Consider the following 25,029-nt stretch of genomic DNA (forward strand, 5'->3'; position numbering starts at 1 on the left):
TGTTAAGTTGTGGGTGAGCATATCAGACGACACAGCGATTCTTCAAACAGCTCTTGTTTATTCACAGGCCAGAACAGAACTGAACTGAAGGGTTCAGCCAGCCTGCTTATATAGAGCTCTGCTAGAACGCAACAGTAACCACTTTCTGTAACTATCCAATCACTGAACGTCACTTTCAATCCCTTATTTGCATATGTGGACCTGAGTGAAAGCTATCTACAGTATCCCCCTGCTGGCCCAGGGTGAGAACTTCAGTACATAACACTGAAACAGCTGGGCTTGTCAAAATATCTTGGGATTTTGGGGGAAAGACCAACTCTGAAGAATGACATTATTTCATTACTTTTTTAATTTCAAATAATCCTGTTTCACACTCCTAGCCATTCCCAACTTATCACCAGTATCCGACCTACAAGATTGCCATGAACTTTGTGTCCAGTCATCAGACATCTATTGCTGCTCAGCCAAATGTATCTCACACCAACTATGTGGCTCTTTCTGCATCTCCTTGCTTACTGCCCAGCCATTCTTCACTTTCTTTGCAAGTATGCTTTCATTATTCTGCTGTTCTTGAATAGCAAACATATGTGAACCAAGATGACACTGAGAAAATTGTTTGCATGTCCTGCTGCAGAAAAATTGTTATACTCTACAAATGGTGATGAAGATAGCCACCAGGAGATGTCTGATAGTAAGGTAGGCTCTCAAAGTTATTTGCACATATGAATGTATGCACAGCTTCACAGTGTCTAGGTTTTTGTTTTAAAAACCCATCTTTTAATAGATCAATATATAATTTTATTCCCACCAGACCACCTTATTATAAAATTATTTATTTTAATGAAAAATATCATTGCACAATGTAATGATAAAACACTTGTTTTCCCTTCATACAGAGCAAATGAAATTTAGTAAAATATAGAATCCACATCAGTGGATATTTTGTAATTTCATTTTTTAGATAAACTTTCCTATAAAACTGACAGCAAGGACATGTTAAAATCGCTTCCTACATTTGCATGACTCTTCATAAAATGCAATCATTCTCTCTCGCCCCACCCTGTCCTGTAAATGTTTCAAAATAATTGTCCAACAAAGGAAACCTATTGGATGTTTTCCATAAACTGCATTAGTGTAAGTGCTCCTGAGGGCCAAGGTGGGGAGAGATGTTCCTCTCTAATGTTATTAAGAACTGGTTTCTCAACTGACAGCAAATGATCTATATCAAATTATATTTCTCCTTTCTCCACTTCATTTGAAGTCATAAATTCTTGATACACACTTATCAGAAATATATGAATTTTTACAAATCATTTCATCCATTATTACCTGGAGACTGAGACTAATGGCTACTTGCCATGATGACTATGTTCTACACCCACCATCAGAGGCAATATGCCTCTGAATACCAGTTGCAGGGAATCACAGGTGGGAGAAGGGCATTTGTATTCAGGTTCCACTTCTTGAATTCCCACAGGCATCTGATCAGCCACTGGGAGAAATGAATGCGGGACTTGACGGGCCTTTGGCCTGATTCAGCTGGGCTCTTCTTATTTATTTATTTTTATAAATTTTTTATTGATTTTACAAAGTTTTAATAGACATAAACAAACAAATAAACACACAAACAAACATGTATACAGCTGGGCTCTTCTTATGTCCCTATAGCTTCACAGTATCCTCAGCTTCTAAAATGGGTACTTACTTATTTGTATGCCTGTCTTGAGCATGAGACACCTAATTTCAGGACTGTGGTTTTGAGCCTCATGTAGGGGGAAAGTTTCCTGCGCTGCAGGGGTTGTACTACTACATGATCCTCATGGTCCCTTCCACCTTAACAATTCTATGATTCTATTATCACAAATCCTTTCTTTATGCTTGTCCATTTCAAGAGCACTTCCTATATGGCCCTGGTATCTTCTGTTCAAGAACAGTAAGTCTAAAGTGCACAAGGGCTTATGGAACTAGTTTCATGGTTATTTGGATTCTGGCCAGTGTACATAACAATTTATGGCATGTTGTGTACTCACCTCACGTCTTTGAGGCAAACACAATCTAGCCTCTAATTCTGTAATGTGAAACAACTCCAAGCCAAAGGAAAAGAATAGCAAGATGTGACGAGTTGAGGAGCAAAAGTGAAAATGCACAATGAAGTAAGTACAAACACTTTGGTTGTGTAATTACCGGAGTGTATTACAAACCAACCAACTTCTATAAATGCTTCAGAAGCAACAACTGCAGTCTTTTATTAAACACTGTGGAAGAAAGTAGGTGTTCCTTATTTGAAGGTGCCTTCAATTTTCCCATAGCATGTATCTTACTTTCTTTTGACGGCTTTATTTGACCAAGGAACCACAGCAAATACTTCTACTGCTTATGATAAGAGCATTGCACAATTAGGCTGCAATGCTAAATGCACTTCCAAGGGAATAAGCCTGGGAAGGTGCACAGAGACAGTTGCAACAGTTATACATTATAGTGTGTGTTCTATATTCCCTTTATTATTTGTGTGAGGTGTTCTCTACTGACTACAGCTACCCACTCCCTCCAGTTGTTGGAAGTGGTGTGGGGTTCAGTGTTGGTTTCTGATGTCTCAAAGCAAGGTATTCACCAGGGTTCTAGGAGAACACATTAGCACTACTCACTAATTCCCCAATGTATTGTGAAGCCAAGCTGCTTTGTGCAAAGTCCTTCATTTGTGTGCAGAGTGTTCCTTCTCCATGTTTTCCATCTCCAAAGGTCGCCCTTGTGAGCAGCAGGTTTGTACAACCACATGGCCTATCATCTGAGTTATCTTCTCTCTGTGTGGAATTTATGTACTTGGAATGCTGAGCTGTGATTGGGTGTTGTGTGACACCATATACTATGTTCTGACAAGAAGAGGCAAATGATTTGCCCCAGGTATTGGGCTGGTGTAACATTATGCCATCAAAGAGTGGTGGTGGCCATTGATGGAAGAGTTATAGGTAATCATGTAAGTGCTCTCCTCTCCTGTCTTCTGATGGCATATCTCTCATTGCAGTGGTGTTTAGCCCAAGGGTAGCTATTACAATGTCCTCAAGTAGTTATTAGACTCCAACTCCCATCAGTCCCATCCAGCATGGTCAATGCCCAGAGATGGTGGAAACTATAGACTAGCAATATCTAAAGTGCACTCCGTTGGCTAACCCTGCTCTAGCCATTCAGCCAATGGCCCAAAAGTAAAAGATTCTGCCCTAAAAAGTAGAAACTATAATTAAAAGCCTTTAAAACTTCTCTGAATGCCCCTGACAAGGAAGGTGTGGTAGGTGGTTCCTAGGAAGCTGTGGAATGCTCTCCCCTACTCTGGGGTTATTTTGGCACCAGGAAAACACTCTTTTATTTCCCTAGGCAAAGAGCTCTTTAAATATTTAATTTTTTAAAAATGCTATTTAAATCTACTGTTTTATTGCTCTATGGCTGATTGTTACCATATATATTAGCATTGTATTGATTTAGAAGGTTTCAGGCCGTTTGGGGCTTTAAAGGCTGAGTTCAGAACAAACTAGTATCTAGCTAGGTTCTTTTAACCCCTCTATGATATTCTTGGCCATCAGTTTCAGCTAACAATTTGGCTGCCATGTTTTGAACCAGCCATAATTCTTGAAAACTTCTCAAAGGCATCCCTACGTATAGTGCATTATAATACTCTTTACTGACCTTGATTTATTCCATTACGCTTTGGCCTCTGTCGCCACTAGTGACACAGAAAGTTGTTGTGAGCCTGCTTGGCATTGATACAATTGACTGTTCCTTTCTTTGCTACATTTGTGTGCCAGGTTGCAGCCCGTAGTAATTAAACTTGCTTACCTCACAGGGTTGTGGCAAGGTTAAAAATTACTTTTTACCTGTCAGTTAGCAGGCTTAATGATTACAGGCTGCAATCTGACATTCAGGCATGCCTAAATAAATTTGTTATTCTTGAATGGAAATTATGTACACGCAAGTACACAGAATTGTAGTTATAGCAGGGGTAGGAATAAAAAGAAATGTATTTGTACTGATGAAAGTTTGTGGGTTTTTTGTTGTAAGAACAACTCCGACTTGTCTCCCCCCACTCTGCTAGTGGGAGTGATTTAACAGGACTACTCTGAACAATAGGACTACTCTGTAACTTGTCTCATCAGCCTGGAATAATTTTCTCCACAGAACAGTTAATGAGTGATGACAAGAGAGCCTTAAAGCACAATCCTACACATGCCTACTCAGAAGTAAGCTCCACTGCGTTCAGTTAGGCTTACTCAGAGGCAAGTAGTTGCAGCAGAGGTGAGCAACCTTTCTTTGACCCAAGGGTGGCATTCAGCCTTCGCCAGTCCTCCCAGGTGTGCATGCCAGTGGCCAGTGTAGCTAAAAATGGGTGTAGCTACCCTAAAGTCCCTCATGCATATTTTTGCATGCATACAAAATGCGTGAGCAATCAGGCCCCTAAGCTGGGGGGTTAGCTGCCCCTGAGCTACAGGATTGCAGCGCCAGAAACTCACTAGCAGTGTTCATGTTCAAAGTGCTGCACATAGTTATTTTGCTTTCCTTAGGCTTAGCGTGTGTTTAAGCGCATGCAGTTGAGGCTATCTAATAAAATGTAGTAAATCATTCATGGAAAGTTAAATATAAGCTTCTGGGAAAGTATGAAATTCACCCACGTGAACAAATGCTGTAAATCATTTCATTCCAACTGGGGTGTGTTAGTAGTTATTCAAATTTGCAAATGGAGTGATTTTACTTCTGTACTGCCACCCTGCGATTGCTCAAAGCAAATGCACCTTCCTTGCTGGGTAGAAGAGTGTTTTGCTGCCTTCTCTCCCTCATAGCAGCAGGGAAGCACAGGCCTTTCATTGCCTCACATTTGTTAACACATAGTCAAGTTGGCCCCCCTTTGCCCACACTGGGAGCAGACACTGGCTAGAAACATATGTTTATGGTTTAGTTTTGGGCAGAAAATCAGCTCTTTTCGTTGTGGTAATTTCCCAGGAAAAAACTGCTGATGGCTTGGCACTGAAAAATCATGATTTAAACTAGGGTGTCAATTCAAATTTGGGAGGAAGCAGGGGGGGAAATAGATTTTACTGAGCGATATAAATGTTTTAAAAGGTGCTCTTGGATATATTCAGCTTAAGTTGAAAATAAGTAGTGTTATTAACAGCAGCTGTTGATTTTAAATTTTGTATATGATAACTGTAACCTTTGATAGAAATATTGTTTTTTCCAGAGCCAATGAGTTGCCAGAAACTATGAATTATTATGGAGAGGAATCTCCTGAGGTCTAAAACTTAGGCAGTTTTCACTGAGGTGATATACCTATGTCCAGGCTGTACTACTGAAAACTACGTGCAGGGACTCATACGGATGAACAGTTTTCAATAGGGAAAAAATTGCCACCATGCTCAAAAAAACCAAGATGTTAGGGGAAATGGTTGTAGTCCAGCATCCTCTTCACATGCACATTTTCTAGGTGGAGGTTTTTTGTCTTTTGTTTTTGTATTGCTAAGAACAATCAACCGTGTGAACTCCCACCTGCATTCTAAAATGGTACAGTCCAGAAACAGTTTTTGTTTTTTTACCCTCCCAATTAGAACTAGGCCTAAGAGCAAGTGGACTATCCTACTCCCTTCTTCCCTTCCATTGCTGTTGGCATCTGTCTGTCTCAAGAGACAATGGAGTGCACCTCCGGGGGTGAAGTCAAAACGCTGGAGAATCACAGCACCTGCTGTGACTGCGGAGACATGTAACTCGTAACTGCTGCCTTCCACATTGTTGTTGCTGCATTAGCAGCATCAAAGTGACCTCTCTGGGGCGCAAGCCTGTGCTATGTGTAGAGAACAAGACCCCCTTTTCAGCCTCGCTGATGTGGTCCAAAGGAAAGCAAAGAAATACATTTGGCACCAGCTTTTGCCTGGATGAAATGTGTCCTTGAACTGTGAAAATGACTTGCTTGCCTGGATGGAGGACGGAACGATGTGTATGTGTATATAGAAAGCTATGGGTTGTGTGTGGCTAGACTGTAGCCTCCTGTGTGACATCACGTTCATTGTTCTGATGACTTTTTCATTAGGCCTCACCCACCACTGGCATGTGGTCCCTAGATGTTTCTGGTATCTTAACATGGCAAGGATCAGGTCCAGACACAGAGTCCCATGGCAGCATACAGCCAAAGCTGGCAAATATGGTCAGCTGAGCCTATGCTTGCATTCTAATTTAAAGAAAAGGGAAGTGGGTTAAAGATAGGTTTTATATCTTCCACAGCCAAATGCTGTCACGTTGTTCCGTCCTCACTCATTGCCTCAGTGGACTGTGGATGGCTTTCCGGAGGAGACACACACACTTTGTGATGTCTCGTACCAGCAAATTGTGGTTGAGATCAGTATCCTTAGTGCATGTGTACAAGTTGCAGAATTCAAGCATGCACACTAAATAAAAACACTTTTGTTGACATTTACTCAAAGGATTTTGGCAACCTGGCCAAAACTTTAGTTCTGCCCACTGTTCAAGAGTGAGGATAGAGGGAATCACCCAAAATGGTTTTTTTTGTAGACAGTAGGCAAACCAGCTGCTGTGGTATTTATAGTTTTGTTTGGATTTACTAACATCCATAGTTCAAATGTGTCTTATCCTAAAAACCAGGATGTTGCAGTAGTTAGGATGTAGCTGTAGAACCTTGGAGACCCGAGATTCAAATTCCCATGCATCAACAAAGATCACTGGGTGATCTTGGGCCAATCACAATCTCCCAAAAAATCAAGTTCAGAATGTCCTTGATACCTGTTTGCTATTAACTTTCTACATTTTAATCCCACCCTTCCTTTAAGGAGGAATACACAATAGTCCTCCCACCCATACTATCATCTCAAATCCCAGTGGAAATACAGGTAACCTCAGGTTACATACACTTCAGGTTACAGACTCCGCTAACCCAGAAATAGTACCTCGGGTTAAGAACTTTGCTTCAGGATGAGAACAGAAATTGCACAGCCGCGGCATGGCGGCAGCAGGAGGCCCCATTAGCTAAAGTGGTGCTTCAGGTTAAGAACAGTTTCAGGTTAAGAATGGACCTCTGGAACAAATTAAGTACTTAACCCGAGGTACCACTGTATGACTGGGTCACCCAATGAGCATCACGGCAGAGTGGAAATTTGGATCTTGTGGTCCCAGTCCCAATACTATAACTGCTGCGCTACACTAGTTCTGTTGTTATAAAATACTGAGCAATAACCACAGCATGGTCTTCAAAATGTAATCTGGGGATCTGCTGCTAGGGGAAAATGGATTTTGAACAAGCAATTGATAAAGGCTCAATTGTTGTTTGGAGGAAGGATGGTTATTGCTTGGTATTTCCGTTTATACTTTTACTCTTTCCATGTTAAACGATAAGGATGGCCTTCCTTTGTCAAGTGCTGGCATTTCAATTGCTGGCCTTTGATCTATAGCAGGGAAACCACATCTGCCCTTTCTGAGAGCTAGTTCTTGGTTTTGTGTTTTTTTTAAAAGATAAAAATAGCTAAACACCAGCATCTTTAAAACTTTTGATATTTGGGACAGTTTTTATCTAGATTAAAACCGGAAGCACACTTCACAATACAGTGGTGCCTCGCAAGACGAAAAGAATTCGTTCCGCGAGTCTTTTCATCTTACGATGTTTTTCGTCTTGCGAAGCACAGTCCATCGCAACTGCGCCTCTTCAAGCGGCTTTAAAAAAAAAGCGCAAGACGTTTTCCTCTTGCGAAGCAAGCCCATAGGGAAATTCGTCTAGCGAAGCAACGCAAAAATGGAAAACCCTTTCGTCTTGCGAGGCATTCGTCTTGCGGGGCACCACTGTAATACAGTGGTACCTCGGGTTAAGAACTTAATTCGTTCTGGAGGTCCATTATTAACCTGAAACTGTTCTTAACTTGAGGTACCACTTTAGCTAATGGGGCCTACTGCTGTCGCCGTGCTGCCGGTGCATGATTTTTATTCTCAGTCTGAAGCAAAGTTCTTAACCCGAGGTACTATTTCTGGGTTAGCGGAGTCTGTAACCTGAAGTGTCTGTAACCCGATGTACCACTGTACATATATATTAGTATTTTCTCAGTTTCCATAACAATGGGCTGCCATCCTTCCTGTCATTTATGGAATCTTAATTCATATTTGTTTCTCATCTTTTCATCTTTATAGGCATTGGAATACATAAACTTTTTGAAGTAATACATTTGGGGAGAGGATTCTCACTAAAAATGAATTGTAACTTCTAATAATATGTTTGAGTAATCACTTTGAAATCAAGGAGTAATCAGCACAAATAAGCAAAGATCTCAATAAGGGTTGCCCATTTCTCCTCCAGAAAACACACAATCAGGTTCCACTCACCTCGTGTTGAGTGAGCCATTATTCCAATAAAAATTCTACAGCGTTCGATTGAAAGGATCTGTAATACTCCCCTATTTGTGGAAACTATTCTCGCTCCTTCTGGAGGCATTGTGATTGAGACAATTCATTCTACCTGTAGAAATGAGTGATAGTTTATCCTATGCAGCTCAAATAATAAGGAAACAACATACTTTTTAAACTGATAGATACATATATCAAGGACATCTGCATTATGTTTTACCTTTTCAGTAAATTAGAAGAAAGGAATGATTGAAAATGTATTTGGCTGCAGATTTGACATAAGTTCATCTTGTGAGATTGCGATGTGCAAAAAAAAAAAAGGTAAATAAGGAGATAAAAATGTAGTTCGGAATCCTGTGATATCCCTTTGCTTCACAAGAGCTCTTTTAAAACTATCAGACTTATCACATTGACCCCATTTCCTCCAGATGCCTTAAGAACCACATCTTAAATGCTTCATTCTGGAAAGGATGAAAGTCTGGCACAATAGCTAAACTATTTCTACTGTTTGCATTTATCTAAGGCAGAAACTCTGTTCAGCCAAATCTCAGCCAGCCAGCATTCCTGCTGCTTGCAGTTGGGTGACTAAGAGAATCTCTCCAACATCAACATCTGGAAAATCTGAGAGAAGCAAATGTTGGCTTCTTCATCTAAATTGGAAGTCTGCATGCCTCCCAGCCTCATCCCTCCCAATCTTTGTGTCTCTTTTTCCAGACCAAAAAACGATGATATGCATTTTACTGCAGCAGTCAGATCCTAAACTTGTTAAAAGCAGGGTTAGTTGCTACACAGTAATGTAGTTTCTTAAGCCAGAACTGAGGGAGGAATGAGGACAGGGTTAGTTAACAAAAGTGCCAAACTATGGGTGTTACATGACGCAGCCTTGGACTTTGAACGCCCCTTCCTTCCCTCACTCACTCTGCCAAATAGAAACTCCCTGGTTTGCAGCAAACGATTTTCCCTTTTCCATGGAAATTGCCAATTTATAGTTTAAGCTTCCTATTCAAACTTGAATTGTGCAAACCAGCTTCAAACCTTGGTTTGCAATCCTGGATTGGAGAGGAAGCCCAAACAATAGATTCCCTGTGTGTATGCAGAGGGGGAAAGTTGGTTTTCTGCAAAAAAAAAAAGGAATTAATTAATTAGAACACATGAGGACAATAGGGAGGTGGAGTATGTATGTTCACTGAGATCAATGAATGTAAACAGCAAGTATATTGATTTCAATGTGTCTATTCTGAGTTATAACCTACTTGGATACAACTCTCTAGTTTCCTCTCTTTTTGAGTATAACAGTGCAATCCTAAGCATGTTTACTCGGATGCAAGTGTCACTGAATTCAACAGAACTTCCTCCCTATAAAATGTATTTAGGATTGTAGCCTAAGAATGACATACGTTTCCAATTTCAGAGCATCAGCTGGTAGAGGTTTGAGGAAGATGGGTAACTAGTAAAAAGGATCAGGGGACTGTGAGTCATAGACTTTATGCTCTGTGTTTAACTTTGCTCTTTACTTGTTATCCAACCTTGGTTGTTTGCATATGCAATTGTTCAATGACTCAACTTAGCCTTTTAAAAGTAAAACAAATGTAATTAAAATCTAAATTTTAATCTGTTTCTTTATGCTACCACAGCAGCTCGAATGGCATATGCCCAGAAATGGAGGGAATGAAAAGTACCAATGAAGGAGGAATGGCAGACAAAATTGATGGAATATGCAGAAATGGAAAGTTTAACCAGTAAAATAAGAGATCAGGAAGAAAGAGCATTTAAGGAAGAGTGGGATCATGTATTCCACCTTGAGCTCCTAGGAAGAAAAAGGTGGTATATAAATGTACCAAATAATTAAATAACTAAATAGAAAACATATTATTTGCTGTCTGATCCTATGATGTGTATGCACAATTCAGTACCACTCAGTCAAAAAATGAAATGTATACGAGATGAAAGAAGGGACATAACCAAGGATGAATTTAAAAGTATTCTGAACCTGTAATGACAGTGTCAAGAAGACTAAATCCCATAATGACCTATGACTTGCAAGGAAAATGAAAAACAATTTTAAAACCTTCTTTAATTATGTCCGGAACAAAATGTAGGTCTACTCTTTGGGGAAGATGGGGAAGTATTAACAAGTGACAGAGAGCAGAAGGAACCACTCAACTACTATTCTGCCATAGTCTTTACTCATAAGGAGAATTGTGCAACTTTGGAAAAGTAGAACAAATGACATACAGAGGGATTTGCAGCCCAGGTGAGGTAAGGTGTCCAGATCGCAAGCAGTGATAGTTCCACTCTGTTCTGTGCTTGTCAGACTGTTTCTGTGATATTGCGTCCAGGGGCTTGGACTACTGACAAGAGGTTGTCCTCCTACTCAAATTAGAGTTATTTCTAACTCAGAAATCCTACGGTTCAACTGAAATTGTTATTCAAAACATATTGTTACTGGCCACTCCAATCTCTGTTGAGCAGAGCAAGATTCCAAGTGTTTTGACACTTAACCAGGGTTTGTGTTTCCTTTGGAAAAAAATGAGGCACAACAGTGACTGTAGTGTCAACCAGGATCTTGGCTGGAGGGGTGCATAGTATGACACCCCAAGAGTGTCTCTTGTTGCTTTTCCCATAGCTTCAGCAAGCTTGGGTCCAAAAAAGAGTTTGGATTTGATATCCTGCTTTATCACTACCCAGAAGACTCTCAAAGCGGCTAACATTCTCCTTTCCCTTCCTCCCCCACAACAAACACTTTGTGAGGTGAGTGGGGCTGAGAGACTTCAAAGAAGTGTGACTAGCCCAAGGTCGCCCAGCAGCTGCATGTGGAGGAGCGGAGACACGAACCCGGTTCCCCAGATTGCAAGTCTATCGCTCTTAACCACTACACCACACCCAGTGTCTGGGTACAGACTCTCCCTACCAGCCTGCATTGAGTTCTGTCCCCTCCCTACTTCTTGTTCTCAGAACCCCTTGCCAGATGCAGCTTCCCTTTCCATTTACACCATCACTCATGGTCTTCCCGGCAGCCTCCGTTTTAAAAACACACACACACTGCAAATGGGTACTTTTTCCTGTAGTGGTATCATGGCCCCTGTAACCATGACAACCTCACCCTCCCAATGCTTCTGTCCACGTCCACTACTGAGTGGCAGAGGAAGGGCAATATTTGCATTACAGTGGTGCCTCGCAAGACGAAATTAATTCATTCCGCAAGTCTCTTCGTCTTGCGAGTTTTTCGTCTTGCGATGCACGGTTTCCCATAGGAATGCATTGAAAATCAATTAATGCGTTCCTAGGGAAACCGCCTTCAGACCAGGTCCGGGGACAGTCTGTCCCCGGACCTCTTCTGAAGGCTGGGGGGGGGGGCAAGGGCTTTTCTTCCCACCCCCAGCATTTTAAAAAACCCCGGGACAGCGGAGGACTTCTCCGCTGTCCGGGCGATCTTAAAATGCTGGCGGGCGGCATTTTAAAATCGCCCCGGGACAGCGGAGGACTTCTCCGCTGTCCGGGGCGATTTAAAAGCCCCTGGGAAGGCAGGCAGGGGGGACAAAGACTTTCGCCCCCCGCCCGCCTTCAGAAGGTGTTCCCGCCCTCCGCCCCGCTTCGGAGCAGCGTTCCGAAGCGGGGCGGCTGGGGCAGGTGTTCCCGCCCCCCCGCCCCGCTTCGGAGCAGCGTTCCGAAGCGGGGCGGCTGGGGCAGGTGTTCCCTCCCCCCCGCCCCGCTTCGGAGCAGCGTTCCGAAGCGGGGCGGCTGGGGCAGGTGTTCCCTCCCCCCCGCCCCGCTTCGGAGCAGCGTTCCGAAGCCGGGCGGTGGGGGCAGGTGGGGAGAAGCGATCTCCCCGCAGCCCCTTGCTTCAAAAGAGGTCCGGGGGCAGCGGGAAGCGCTTCCCGCTGTCCCCGGACCTGGGGCTGCGGGGAGAAGATCGCTTCTCCCCGCCGCCCCTTGCTTCAAAAGAGAAGACCCGCTGTCCCCGGGGCAAGCTTCGTTTTGCGAAGCAAGCCCATAGGGAAATTCGTCTTGCGAGGCAACTCGAAAACGAAAAAACCTTTCGTTTTGCGAGTTTTTCGTCTCGCGAGGCGTTCGTCTTGCGGGGTACCACTGTATTAATCTTTCTTTATGGCCCAATACTCTGCTCTCTTTGTTTCTTAATGACACCTCTATCAGCTGATCTCCCAAACAGGAAAACCAGTATAACCTGTCATTTTACACTATGTCACATCTTCCTTATTAAGCAAAATGTTGTTGTTGGCATCTGGCTGTTTCAAGAGACAATGGAGTGCTCCTCCTGGGGTGAAGTCAAACCGCTGTGTTAGCAGCATGGAGGTTACCTCCTCAGGGCACAAGCTTAAGCAGTGGTGCTATGGAGATCCTGGGCTGCCCAGATGACAAGACCCCACTCTCGGCCTTGCTGATGTAGTCTAAAGCAGCAATACATTTGGCATCAGCTGGGCTGCAGGAGTTGCCGGAAGGAGGCATACAAGGCACCATCCAACCATCTTAGGGACTCCACTCTGGATTTCTGTAGGGTTTACTCCTTAGCCTTTTCTTCTCCCAAAGATGTCCCACAAGGCAGCGGATACGGATTTTTCCCTGGGGTTACTCCCAAAGCCTTTCTCATTAATGAGTACAGCCGCAAGGCAGCAGAGGTTTAGGATCAGAGTTTCCATTCTCTGACATGGGGCTCCCATCTGCCCCTCACTTCCCTCTACAGCACATGCAGAAACCACTTTCTTGACCTTTGGACCTACTATTGGTCTCATCCGCTCAATCTGCCAGAGCCTGTCTTTACATGCAGGGAAAGTCTCCAACTCACAGAGGGTTTGAAACCCCTCAGCTACCCTCACCTGGTTCAGAAGGCCAGGCAAAGCTGTTCATGGGATGTGGCCACTCTCACATGCTGACAACTTCTGGGAGCCAAGGTCGAAACAAAACAAAACAAAACAATTCCTTCCAGTAGCACCTTAGAGACCAACTAAGTTAGTTATTGGTATGAGCTTTTGTGTGCATGCACACTTTTTTATTTATATTATTTTGTTTCGACTACAGCAGACCAACACGGCTTCCTACCTGTAACTGGGAGCCGAGGGTGAGAGCTGAGTGCAGGGTGGGAACCAAAGATGGACAAACTACCCCAGAAGGAGCAGGACGAGTGCCCCACCAGAGGTACCACCCTCCCCTAACACCCCATACAAATATTAGCTATATCATAGCGCCACTTACTAAATTTAGGGAGATCTGCCTCCTTAAAGCTGCAGCCTTAAACTCCCCCCACCTCCCATCAAAGTCAAGCCTAACCCCTGCAGCTAAGTTTAGAATTTGCTCCAAAGGCAGAAACCACATTTCCGTTGCTACTTCCCCCCCTCCCCCTTTTCTTCTTACTACAGCCCTCTCCCATTTCCCACCCGCCTTCCTCAAGCTCCTTTAATACTACTGTCCTATTATTACTCTCCGCGGGCGTGATGCAGACGGATCGGGGGAGAGGAAGGAGGAAGCGAGCGAGCGAGCGCGAGATAGAGAGAAAGAGAGAGAGGCGGCAGCAGAGGGTTTAGGCCGGCGAGCGGAACCCCGAGCGCATCGATGAAGGGGTGTCTCCTTTCGGCGGTCGACTCACTCCGGCCCAGGCGAGCGGGCTCTTGAGCCGAGTCAGCTGTGGGAGCGGAGCGGGCGGCGCTTGCCACCATCTTTGGCGGAGAGGGGCTGCGGTCGCGCGAGGGTCCGGCACACAGGTACTCCCTCCTTCCTTCTCTCCCTCTTTCCGCAAAACTCGGGCTTCTCCGGGCTGGGCATGGCAGGAGCGCGGGAGGGGAGCCCCGAAGAGGCGGGTGGGAACGGCTTCGACGGGGACGCTGGCGCCTCTCCCAGCAGCTCCCTGTCAAAGCGCCCCACCAGCCAGCGAGGACCCCGTCTCTCCCTTTTCGGTGCGGCGGCTCCCCGGCGGGCAGAAGGGAAGCAGACCCGTCCTTAGCTGTGCCCAAGTGCACTTTTATTTCTCCCTTTAAGTAGCGTTGCAAAAGGGGCTGCACACGCACACCCAGTCCGCTGCGTGTGTGGTCGGGGGCGAGGACAATCTGCTGCTGTCCCGCCGCACCCACTCACTTCCAGGGGGTCAGGGAGCAACCGGGGTTGGCTTCTGTATGTTTGTGTGTGTGTGTGTTTAAAAATCCTCCTGCTGTACTTCCTTCTTGGCCGCGGAGCCTGCGTGGGCGGGAGGAGCGACGCTATTTCTCCCCCGGCTCAGCTTCCCGACCACCATCCTCCTCTCCTCTCGGTCGGTGGGTTAAATGCCCTCTCCTTTCTCTGAAGTGAAAAATCCTGCCTTCCCCTGTCCCACTTTCTCTCTCTCTTCATCCAGTGCAGGAAGAGGTAGGATCCCCCACCCCACCCCAGCTCTTTCCTCTCCTTCCCTGTAGTGAAATCTGTGGAATTCCCTGCCACTGGACTGCCTCTAGTTCTAGGTGGTTTGAAAATGGGGTTACATAGGTCGGCTAAGGACTGAACTGTCGCGGGCTGTTGGTCTTTGTGGCTTCTACTTGGACACATTCCCAAGTTCAGAGATAATATGCTTCTGAATGACACAGCACCTGGGAAGCAGCACCACCAAAGTATTGCCTTCCTGTCTTGTTTGTCAGCTTTTCCCAAAGGTTGGCTGGTGCGCAGGAACAGGGTGCTGAGCTAGTCTGGCCTTCCGGCTAAACCAGCAGGGCTGTTCTTGTGTTGTACTGTTTCCCCCCTAATTTTTGTTTGGGGAAGAGTTGTATGTAGTGTATGTGGTAGAGCATCTGCTTTGCAGGTTCATTCTCCCCCTGTTCCAGGTAGGGCTGGGAAAGACACCCCCCCTCTGAAATTCTGTAGAACCACTTTCAGGTGTGAGACAACTTCCAAAGTTATTTAGAGGCAGGGGTCTGTTTTTTATACCTCTGTAACTCAGTAAATCTACTTCAAAACCTACAGTGGCACAGTACCAAAATGCCCCAAAATTATGATCATTGTTTTGTGACATTTTGCTTGGTCCTAGTAAAAGTATTGCCCAACTTTGGATTCTGCAGTTGTTTTTCTTATGGGCCAGCATGGCTACGGTATATTTGTTACTCAGTAAATGCATATATCATATAACTTGACAGTGCTGTATCAGCAATAAGAAGAACCTGGCTTAACTTGCACAGAAAATGTATGCCAATATATAGACACCCAAATGGAATATATGAACGTAAGCAACTATCTTATAGTAGAATGGACCACAGTTGGGCTTATAGCCTTTCCTCCTTCGTGTGTGAAGGTCTGAAATGGATCTGGTGCAAGCAGATGTTGAGGGTGAATCTTAATATGTATGCCTCTGTCCCTCTCCTAATTTAAGCTCACTTACTTTCTTGTGAATGTGTAAATAGGGCTATAATGGAATATGGGATGTGCATGACTCCATGTTGGAAAGAAGCTGCACATTATCCTGTGTGCTGAATCAGGTGTATGGCTTCAGGAGGTGGTTTTTGTATAATTTCAGCATTCATCACTGAATGCAAACTAATATTTTTATGCATATAGGTGCTTTGTATCTTAAAAGTATAAACAGTTGTTGAATATCAACATTGACTTGCAGCTGTCTGTTTCCTTGGCAGGCATCAGCTTTTCTTTATTGGAGTAACACGTTTTATTTGTTATTGATGGATCTGAAGTACATGTGATTTAGGCAAACACAGGGGCAAAGTTTGTTTCAGTACAGCATTTGGAAGTGGCTCTTAGTGGCAGTGTCCTAGTTAGTAAACATTTCCAATCTGAAAAAAATAGCATCAAACTCTAGTAATTTTGATACTGAATTAAACAAAATTTAGAATTCCACTCTAGTTCAAAGTGTATATGGTATTATTTCCCATTCAAAGAAAACTGGATGTTTATTTATGGATGAGCCATTTCCTAACATGCTACCATACTCAGTATCCAGAGCTGAATATGGGGCTATGCAGATATAGGAGGCTTGATTCCTTACTGGCTAAAGTGTCCAGAAGAGCAAAACAAGTTTAGTCCCCACCACAATAGTAGCCAATTGTTTGTTTTCCTTTTTGTTATGCTCTGTCACAGCTCTGGGAAAAATATGGTGTTGCAGTAGAACAGTATGATGGTACTATAGTTGCAGAACTTGCTCACACTTAGTATCTCAGTCACTGCCATTAGCGACACTACTGGGATCTTGAACATCTTTAACCTTCTAAAAGTAGATGCAGGGTTGCAAGAGATGAGAGCAATGGGTTTCTTAGCTCCTTCACTTACTAAACAAGCAAAGCAATAAAAGCAATACCCAAGTGCCAAGTTGATGAGGAAGAAAAGTGAAACTTCTGGTTTGACAGAGGTTCCTTTCCTTCTACTTGGGGTTTGGGGGTTATATTTGATTTGAAGAAACAGGTAGATGGGCATTGTGCCACCTGAAGCATTGGCTTGAATGCTAGATTGGAAGGTGGGCAGTGAGATTGGCAAGAACTCTCTCTTTGCAGGTCAAACTTGGCATGCCTTTTTCCTAGCAGTGATTCACGATCATGTGTGTATGCAAATGTGTGGTGCTGCATCTTAATGTTTTAATGTTGTATTTTAATCTTGTTTTTTAAGTTGTATTTTAATCAACTTGTTTTTATTATTGGTTGTTAGCCGCCCTGAGCCCGGTCTTGGCTGGGGAGGGTGGGGTATAAATAATTTTATTATTATTATTATTATTAAGATCCATAAAGAATGGATTTTATTTAACCACAAAGTAAGTATCATAATTGTAAAAGCATGGTTGTGTAATGGTTAAAAAAGAGAGACTAAAATGTGATTGACGTTAATTTGAATGCTAAGAACTTCAGAACTAATGCCAAGTCTTCTTACTTATTTAGACATTTAACAACTAGTTATACCAGTAGTGTTACAGAGAACACTTTGATGCCACGACAGTAACATATCCAGGTAAGAATGAAACAATAGAGATTTACAAAATCAGTTCATATTGTCTGAGCATGTTACATTTTTAATATTCAGCACAACACTTTCTTTAATGTAATTTGGGCAGATATAGCATGGTTTTAGCACTGAAGCTTGAGGCTTTGGGAAAGAGAACAATTCCTTTTAAATCGTTATAATAACATTCCGATGTTGCTGCTATGAAACCCTCCATCTGTATCTCTCTTAATTAGAAAGATAGTCAGTTATAGATGCAGTTTACACTGCCAGTTTACAAGTCAGACACTCAGAACTGGTGATGAAAAATATCCCTACTGGCTGAACACTTATACTGCAATCCTCTACTTGCTTACCTGGTAGTAAGCACCACTGAACTCAGTTCCGAGTAGACATGTATAGAATTATGCTGTTAGGTTCATATAATATGAAATATTTGAAAGATATTTCAAATTCATATCTTTGCACAGAATGAATTTATTTACCTTGGTCCGTAAAAGACAAAATAGTGCCTTCTTTATTGTTGAACTTTCAGTGGACTATAGGTGGAACAAATAAATCCTTATGGACCAATATGTAGTTAACTACCTCGTCATTTTTCAGTAGCAAAGGTTTCTTTAAGTCTTGCAAGTATAGAAGGCTGCAGAATTGTTCAACCAGTTGCTATGGTGGTGCCGTGATTGTGTACATTATCCCTCTGTGAGGTCACCAAGGCATTATGAACAAGGATTACTGCCAAAAATGAGTCAGCTTTTCAAGGTTGTTGACCAACTTTATCAATATTTCATGTTTCATTAAATTAAGAATAGATGTTAAGATATGGATTCAAATTTGTTGAAAGTGAACGTACAGAATGGAGTTAAAACCTATGCAATTAGATGTGCTCGGACATGTTACCAGAATGTTTTTATGAGTGTTGATTTACAAAAATTGGCATGATTCATAACAAATAGTTACTAATTTGCTGTGTTTTATTATTTTACTTTATAAATGGTAAATATGCATTTCTTTGAACAGGGTTTTATTATAACGCAATGAATCTACTAGTGCAGTAAAAGGAAAAAAGGATATGAAAATAAAGTGGCATGTCATAGGACTCTGGTTGAAGTCATTTTTTATTTCAGCGGTGAGCAAAAGACACTTGCAAGCTCGTGTGTCCAGTATTCTGCCATACAGAACATACTGTGTATTAATACATCCTGGATAATCTAATCCTGAAATGAAAGGGGTGAAACACTTAACAGGTCAACATCTTATAAAGCATTACTAAGCAGCACAGTTGCTAAGGATTGGTTTTTCTTTTGTTTTTTCCCCAGAAACATCACAAGCCCATAGATAAAAAAATATGATCCTTGAGATATGTCTGTCAGTTCAAGAGGTGAGAAATATATTATCATGCCATGACTGTTTTTAAGAATGTGTTTTCACCATGCAATAGTTGTCTACATTAAAAAAAGGAAAAACGTGCATTAAAACCTGTGGCTCCCACCCCTCTAAAATGATGAGACCTGAAACTCAGTTTTATAGTTTCCTTTAGTCCTTTGATTCAGTTTTTATATAGGTACATTACTACACTACGCTATGCTTCACACAAGGTATATTTTATTCATTATCGGAAAATTATTTTGAGGTTCTCCTATGTTGTGGTTATACTTATCTCATGATTATTATTTTTAAAAAGCTGTGTCTGTCTTGGCAAACATCTGTAAAAAAAAAATTAAAGTATTAAAGATATAATACTTTGATAGCGCTCTGTCTTGCTGTCTCTGTCCAGCATGGTTTGTGGTCTTGACATGTTGCACTCTGATGTCATTGTTGTTAAAAAGCTTCTGCTCTCCATTTCTGCCTGAACCAGGAATTTACACTCCATCTATGCTTCATTTCTGCTGCCCTTTACTGAGCTGCGGCTGCTGTATTATGACAGGTTATTTGTGTTGGGTATGCTTTGTTTTGTTTTGACTTTCACGCTTGTTTTACACAGAGCCAGCCTTCTACACACACTGCTGACTTTCTTAAGTGAAGGATGTGGGGAATACTTTGATTGTGGAACAGGTGTGTGCATTAGCTCAAATGGCAAACATAAAGCCTGGTGGCAAAGTTAAGAAAGCGTAGTCTCTTTATAGCCCTTTATACCCTTTATTTCTCTGTTTTTTTCCAGGAGGCAGCCTTCACCTTAACATGATGCCATGAAACTTGTCAGAGTCCAGCTATTATTTTAACTTTAAAAGGTTACTGAGCAGGTATGGAAATTGTCCCATGTATAGCTGGTGATACTTAGCATCCTTATCCAAACACATTGTTATCAATGCAGTCAAACCTCGTTTTGCGGACAAGATCCGTTCCGGAGACCCGTCCGCAAGCCGAAAATGATGCACGTCGAAGTGCTGCATCTGCGCATGCGCAAGCGGCGAACCCGGAAGTAGCCCATTCCTTCTGGGTTTGCCCGGTACTTCTGGGTTTGCCACGGAAGTTCACTGAAGCAGACGCAAGTGGAGGCAGACGCAGAATGAGGTTTGACTGTATAATAAAGCAAACACGGATTAATTCCATTTCTTCTGTCAAACAAAACCCAAGATAGTTGTGACACAAACATAGGTGCTGGCTCCAATGGTGGTTGTTTTTTTTGGGGGGGGGCTAGGAATTACAACTAGCAGATTTATTATTTAAATGCTTATTTTGTCAGCTAGTTGACAAATCCCACTTTGTGACCTCATTCACATGACACAGTAAACCAGATTATGGTTTGTAGTCATTTTGTCCCTGCCTGCTCTTTTTTATTCTCTCATTGTGCTGAGCTAGGTCAAGGTATGACTTAGCATGTCCAAACCAGTGATTGTGGTTAAGCTGTTTCCTTGCTAAACAGGAGCTGCAGCCAAGAACAAAGCCAGCCCAGTGTATTGTAACAGTTTAGTTTATAAATGTGACTTCAAAAGCCCACTTCCGTCAGTGATTCCATTGTTTTGCTATTGGCTGTAATCCTAGTATACTTACAAGGGCACAAGTAGCTCTCTCTTTTTCTGCTAAAGAAACACCTGCTCCCATGCTTACCTGCCTGTGTCTTTCTTCCAAGTGCCCCACACCATCAAAAGTGAAAACTGAAATCAGCTGATAGGCAGTGGTGCCTGAATCTTTCCTTTTTATGGTTTTTTTTAAAAAACACTCTGGGACCAGGGCCCAACTCCAGTGGCAAAACAACATTCCCATGGATTGACCACGTTTTTAACAGAAACATTAGCTGAAAGAGTAATAGGTCAGTTGTAATAAACTGCTTCCTGTTTCGTTCCTGTGGATTGGTTATTAGTTGACATTTTAGCAGTGTCTTATTATTTGAGTTTGTGTCCCATCCAGATCTGGAGCACAAAGCCTGTTGCCCACATAGTTTTAAAAAAGTATTTATTTATTTATTGCTGCCGTAGATTACAAATGGTGTGGATTTTTATCATGAACCGGATGAACCCACAGAGCAGTTCTCCCACTCAGCGTAGGCGCATGGCTCTTGGAATTGTCATTCTTCTCCTTGTTGATGTGATATGGGTTGCTTCTTCTGAACTCACTTCGGTAAGTGTGTCTTGGGGCTCATCCACCCCTTTACCTTTGCTCTGCATTTCTAGGCACAGCTCCTGGATGTTTTACTTGAGAAAACCTGCTCTTTATTGCTGAATCAGAGCAAACAGCAATCTGTGGAAAATTCAAATTGCTGTTTGCTCCGATTCAGGGGTAAAGATCTGCTATTCCTGGGGAAAGTGGCAGGACAAAAAGATAAAACTTTCGAACACAAACCGGGAAAGCGCAAAAGATAAGTGTGCCTTTGTGATGTCAGAGTGTATTCACCTTAATGTAGTAGGACAGCATGCTCAAGGGAGAGCAGTTAACACTCACTCCATTAACTTTGTACAGTGATCTTAGTACTTGCTTGCTAGAAGCAGGTTGACTGGTTCTTGGTGAGCAGCTTTTTATACCTGACTAGCTACATTTCTGGTCCTGCCTGAAGCCTTTCCCAGCATTTATGCTGTCACGAATTATAATTAACTTCAATTAATCTTGCCAGTTCTGTTTCATAATTCCAAATCCCCTATAAGTATGACTTTTAAACAGCAAACTCTTAACAAAACACAGTCTTCCATAGATATACTGGGGCCCCAATTATTTGGGCAGGAATTCCTAAACTGGGAGAAGAATTGTTACAGATAGGTAGCCGTGTTGGTCTGCCATAGTCAAAATAAAAAAAATCCTTCCAGTAGCACCTTAAAGACCAACTAAGTTAGTTCTTGGTATGAGCTTTCGTGTGCATGCACACTTCTTCAGATACACTGAAACAGAAGTTGCCAGATCCTTCTATATAGTGAGAAGGTGGGGAGGGGTATTACTCAGAAGGGTGGTGGGAATGGGAGATTGGCAGATAGCTGAGATGAGAGAAGAATTGTAGCTTTCAGGGATTCCTATAATAATATGAAGCTGAATGAAAATGTTAGAATAGGTGACAGTGTAGAGATGAAGACATTCATAGATCCTTTTGATTGGATACAGAAATTGCTGCCTTAGGGTAGCAGTTCTCTCTAAGTCTCTGAAGGTGGGCTTAGCAAAGTTTATGGGGACATCCTTAGGATGTCTGTATCCGTTACAATAAAGTGAAAATCGATACTCCTCTAGCAGGCTAGGACAGCATACATGGGATTGTCTCATTTTTATCTTTACACCCACCTTACGATATAGTTTAGGTTGAGAGAGAAGTGAGAGGCTCAGGGTCCCCCACTGAGCTGTGTGTGGTAGTTTAAGCCCAGGATTGTCTAAGTCAGAGAGTCAATTCCCTAAAACCAGGGTAGGCAGCCTGTGACTCAGGGGCCATGTTTGCTTCCTGTCTTCATTTTGTGTAGCCTGCTACAGGCCAATTTTTCTTTCCATCAGAGTTCCTTCCTTCATGCTTTGTTGGATCCTTATTTTCACTGGCTTTTAAAAATGGTTGGTCTCTGTGTCTATGTAGTTTCAGAACAACTGGAAGGGATGTTAATCATTTGATGAAAATAAAACGGGTGTGTTTTCTTTGCTTTGCTTCCCTCCCTGATTGTGTGGTTTGAAGAGCACATCGCCAGGCTTCTCTCCCTTTTCTCTGCAGCCTGATGGAATGGCTGCCCGTAGGTGAAAACTGATTTTAGTTTCATCAGCCGCTGACAGCAGAACACATTGGTAGGATTGTGCTGAGTCGGAAAGGAGTTACTTTCAATTCCCACGTATATAGGAGGAAACCTACATATGTAGTTAAAACCCCATCAATCCTGTGAGGTTTACTTCTGAATAGACCAGTATAAATTTGTTATCTTCATCAGCTGCAGAGTGGAGGGAAAGAGGCGATTCCATCACACCTACTGAGCAAATAGCTGCCTTTTAGCCTACTTAGCTGTTCATTAGGCTACCTGTACTGTTTCCATCCTCATTTTGGTGCCTCCCATATCCCCTTTGTGTCCTGACTTTCAAATTGTAAGCCTAAGGGCAGGAGCGTGTTTTACTGCTGATTTTCTTAAGTTACTTTGGGAGCATTTCGAGCTGTGATGGGGTGTGTTTGTAAATATTTTAAATAAATTTCTAGCCAGAGTAGTTGACCTCCAAGCAGCTTGTGAGTTCCTCCTGTTTTCAAAGGACTGTCGTCTTCCCTCCCTAGGTGAGGGGAACAACTACAAATGTTTTGTAGCTTTTCTGTATAAATCTGTATTTCAGATTTTGGGAGCAGGATAGTATTGCAAAGTCTGTCTCTCATTTGGCCTCTGATGCAGTCAGGTAGGTTGCAAGCTGCCATTCCTGCGCAGGACAACCCACTTCTCTTATGTCCCTCTGTACTTCCTCCCTTCCCAGGAGTTGATGCTCTTGACATCAGCTGCCCTGCAGAAGATTCCACCTCAGCTTTTTATACTATTTCTGCTTTCTATCTAACATAGGTAGCCATTGGAATGCCATCTTCTCAGGTCTGTCCTTGAATCTAACCCACAGCAGGTAAAAGTTGCAGGGGGCCAGACACCTCATACCAGAACACCATACTGCCATGTGCCAGAACAGCTTCCCACCCCCAGTTGTTGGCTCTCTTGGCTGGTGGTGTAGTGGGTAATCCTGAGATACACACCCAGGAACACTGCATCTCTTCTCTTCCTTTTCCAGGATATGTAGCTTTTTCTTGCTTGAACTACACCTCTGCTCTTCGTATGTCTGTCCACCGCAGGGGGCTAACTGGTGGACCTCCAGATGTTGTCGGACTCCACTTCAATCATCCACAGCCAGCATGGCTAATGTTCATAGTGGATGGGAACTAGTCCAGCAACATCCAGAGGACCATACGGTAGCCCTCCCATGGTCTGTGACGGTCAAGAAATTTGAAATAGTACCAAAGAGTTGATCAGTAAGACTATTCTGGACATATGACATGCCTTTCATTTAACCATCTTTCTTTTCCTTCCCTTTGCAGTATGTTTTCACTGTGTACAATAAGCCGTTCTTCAGTACATTTGCAAAAACATCCATGTTTGTTCTTTACCTCTTGGGATTTATTGTTTGGAAACCTTGGAGGCAGCAGTGCACACGTGGCCTTCGCGGCAAACATGCGGCTTTTGTAAGTGCCTATTTTCCATTTAATAATTTTGCCATCACTTTGGCTTCTGTAAATTACACAAAATCAAAGCTTATGTTGGAGAGGGAATCCTGCATAAACTAGCATAAGCTAAACCCCCAGATGTTCAGTGAGCAAAATAATGCTTTCATTAGTCTAACATTTCAAAGTGAATCATTGCATAAACAGAAGCAGTAATTGCATCAGTAATGCTTCTTAGTGGAATTGAAATGGAATAAATGATATAAAATTTAAGATGTGCCTAGAATCAGTATTTGGACACGTGGGTTATATTTTTTGCTATGTTCTGCCAGTTTTGAAATGTTTTTATTAGCCAATTTAAAAAGATGTCAGTAAATGTTTTTGGGGTTTTTAGAGATCTATGTCTCTTGAACTGGTCTACAAAGATTCAGCAGAGTTTTCTCTTTTGATAAAAGACAGTGGCAGTGGTGGTGGTGAATGAATTCTTTATCAGACCCATTTTTCATGCTTTCCAAATTGTATTTAAAAAGCTGGGAATTGGTTAGCTAATCCATGTTTCTCAACAAGACATAGCCATTCATCACCCTTAGACTCTACTAGTGAGCTGGAAGCATTTCTACCTTGGCTGAAGAGTGCTTTCTTGATGAACAGAGAACAACACAGCACATGAATGTGGAAACCCATAGCAATAACACTGCAAATCCTTTGATCTCTGGTCTCTGATGGAATACTTGAGATCCCACACATTGACCGGGTTGGCACAACACACAGTAACCCAAACTATGGCTTATCATGACCACACAAGCATGCCATCTTCCAGAGCAGAGATTATGCCCTCCTCCCTGTTCCCTTTTACTGCCACTCTGAGCTAATGGTTTGATATAGCATGTTGTCCAAAGCAGGACTCATTCTTAAGCTCTCTGCTAACCATAAGCTTTTGAAGATGGGAAAGGTTTTGAAGATGGGGAAATCACCTTCCTCCTCAAGTCTGTTTTTAACATTTTGGATTGGACAGGAAAGCTGGGAGCCCAGGAAAATGATAGATGCTGTGTTGTTTTCCTATTCCCCTCCACTTTGAGGGCTGATGGACAGAATAGTAAAGGGTACAGTGTGAAGGTTTTAGGTAAACAAGGACTTCAAAAGCCCTCTTCCTCAGTTCTGGC

General features: G+C 42.7%; 1 protein-coding gene and 1 long non-coding RNA gene across 6 annotated transcripts in view; one reads left to right on the forward strand and one right to left on the reverse strand.

The window, feature by feature from the left end:
- Positions 1-17,301, reverse strand: LOC308590340. The gene is made up of 5 exons (XR_014009752.1): positions 17,241-17,301; positions 13,428-14,103; positions 13,215-13,274; positions 8,359-8,416; positions 1-569 (listed from the first exon to the last, which is right to left on the reverse strand). It is a non-coding gene; the product is annotated as an uncharacterized lncRNA (long non-coding RNA).
- Positions 14,024-25,029, forward strand: part of SLC35F5 (solute carrier family 35 member F5) — a 27,609-nt gene continuing 16,603 nt past the window's right edge. For 2 of the 5 annotated variants that reach the window (XR_014009693.1, XM_081199856.1), the window contains exons 1-7: positions 14,024-14,096; positions 17,232-17,301; positions 18,609-18,670; positions 19,274-19,344; positions 19,451-19,532; positions 20,709-20,850; positions 23,744-23,887. Coding sequence is in view for 4 of the 5 variants with exons in the window: in XM_081199856.1 (XP_081055982.1) it covers positions 20,716-20,850; positions 23,744-23,887 (279 nt within the window). In the remaining variant the exon portion in view is untranslated. Of the gene's footprint in view, positions 14,097-17,231; positions 17,302-17,980; positions 18,052-18,608; positions 18,671-19,273; positions 19,345-19,450; positions 19,533-20,708; positions 20,851-23,743; positions 23,888-25,029 lie in introns of those variants that run through there. The other 3 variants (XM_081199858.1, XM_081199857.1, XM_081199859.1) reach the window with 3 other exon arrangements.

The sequence above is a fragment of the Podarcis bocagei genome (genome assembly GCF_964188305.1).
Source record: "Podarcis bocagei genome assembly, chromosome: 1".
Lineage (NCBI taxonomy): Eukaryota > Metazoa > Chordata > Lepidosauria > Squamata > Lacertidae > Podarcis > Podarcis bocagei.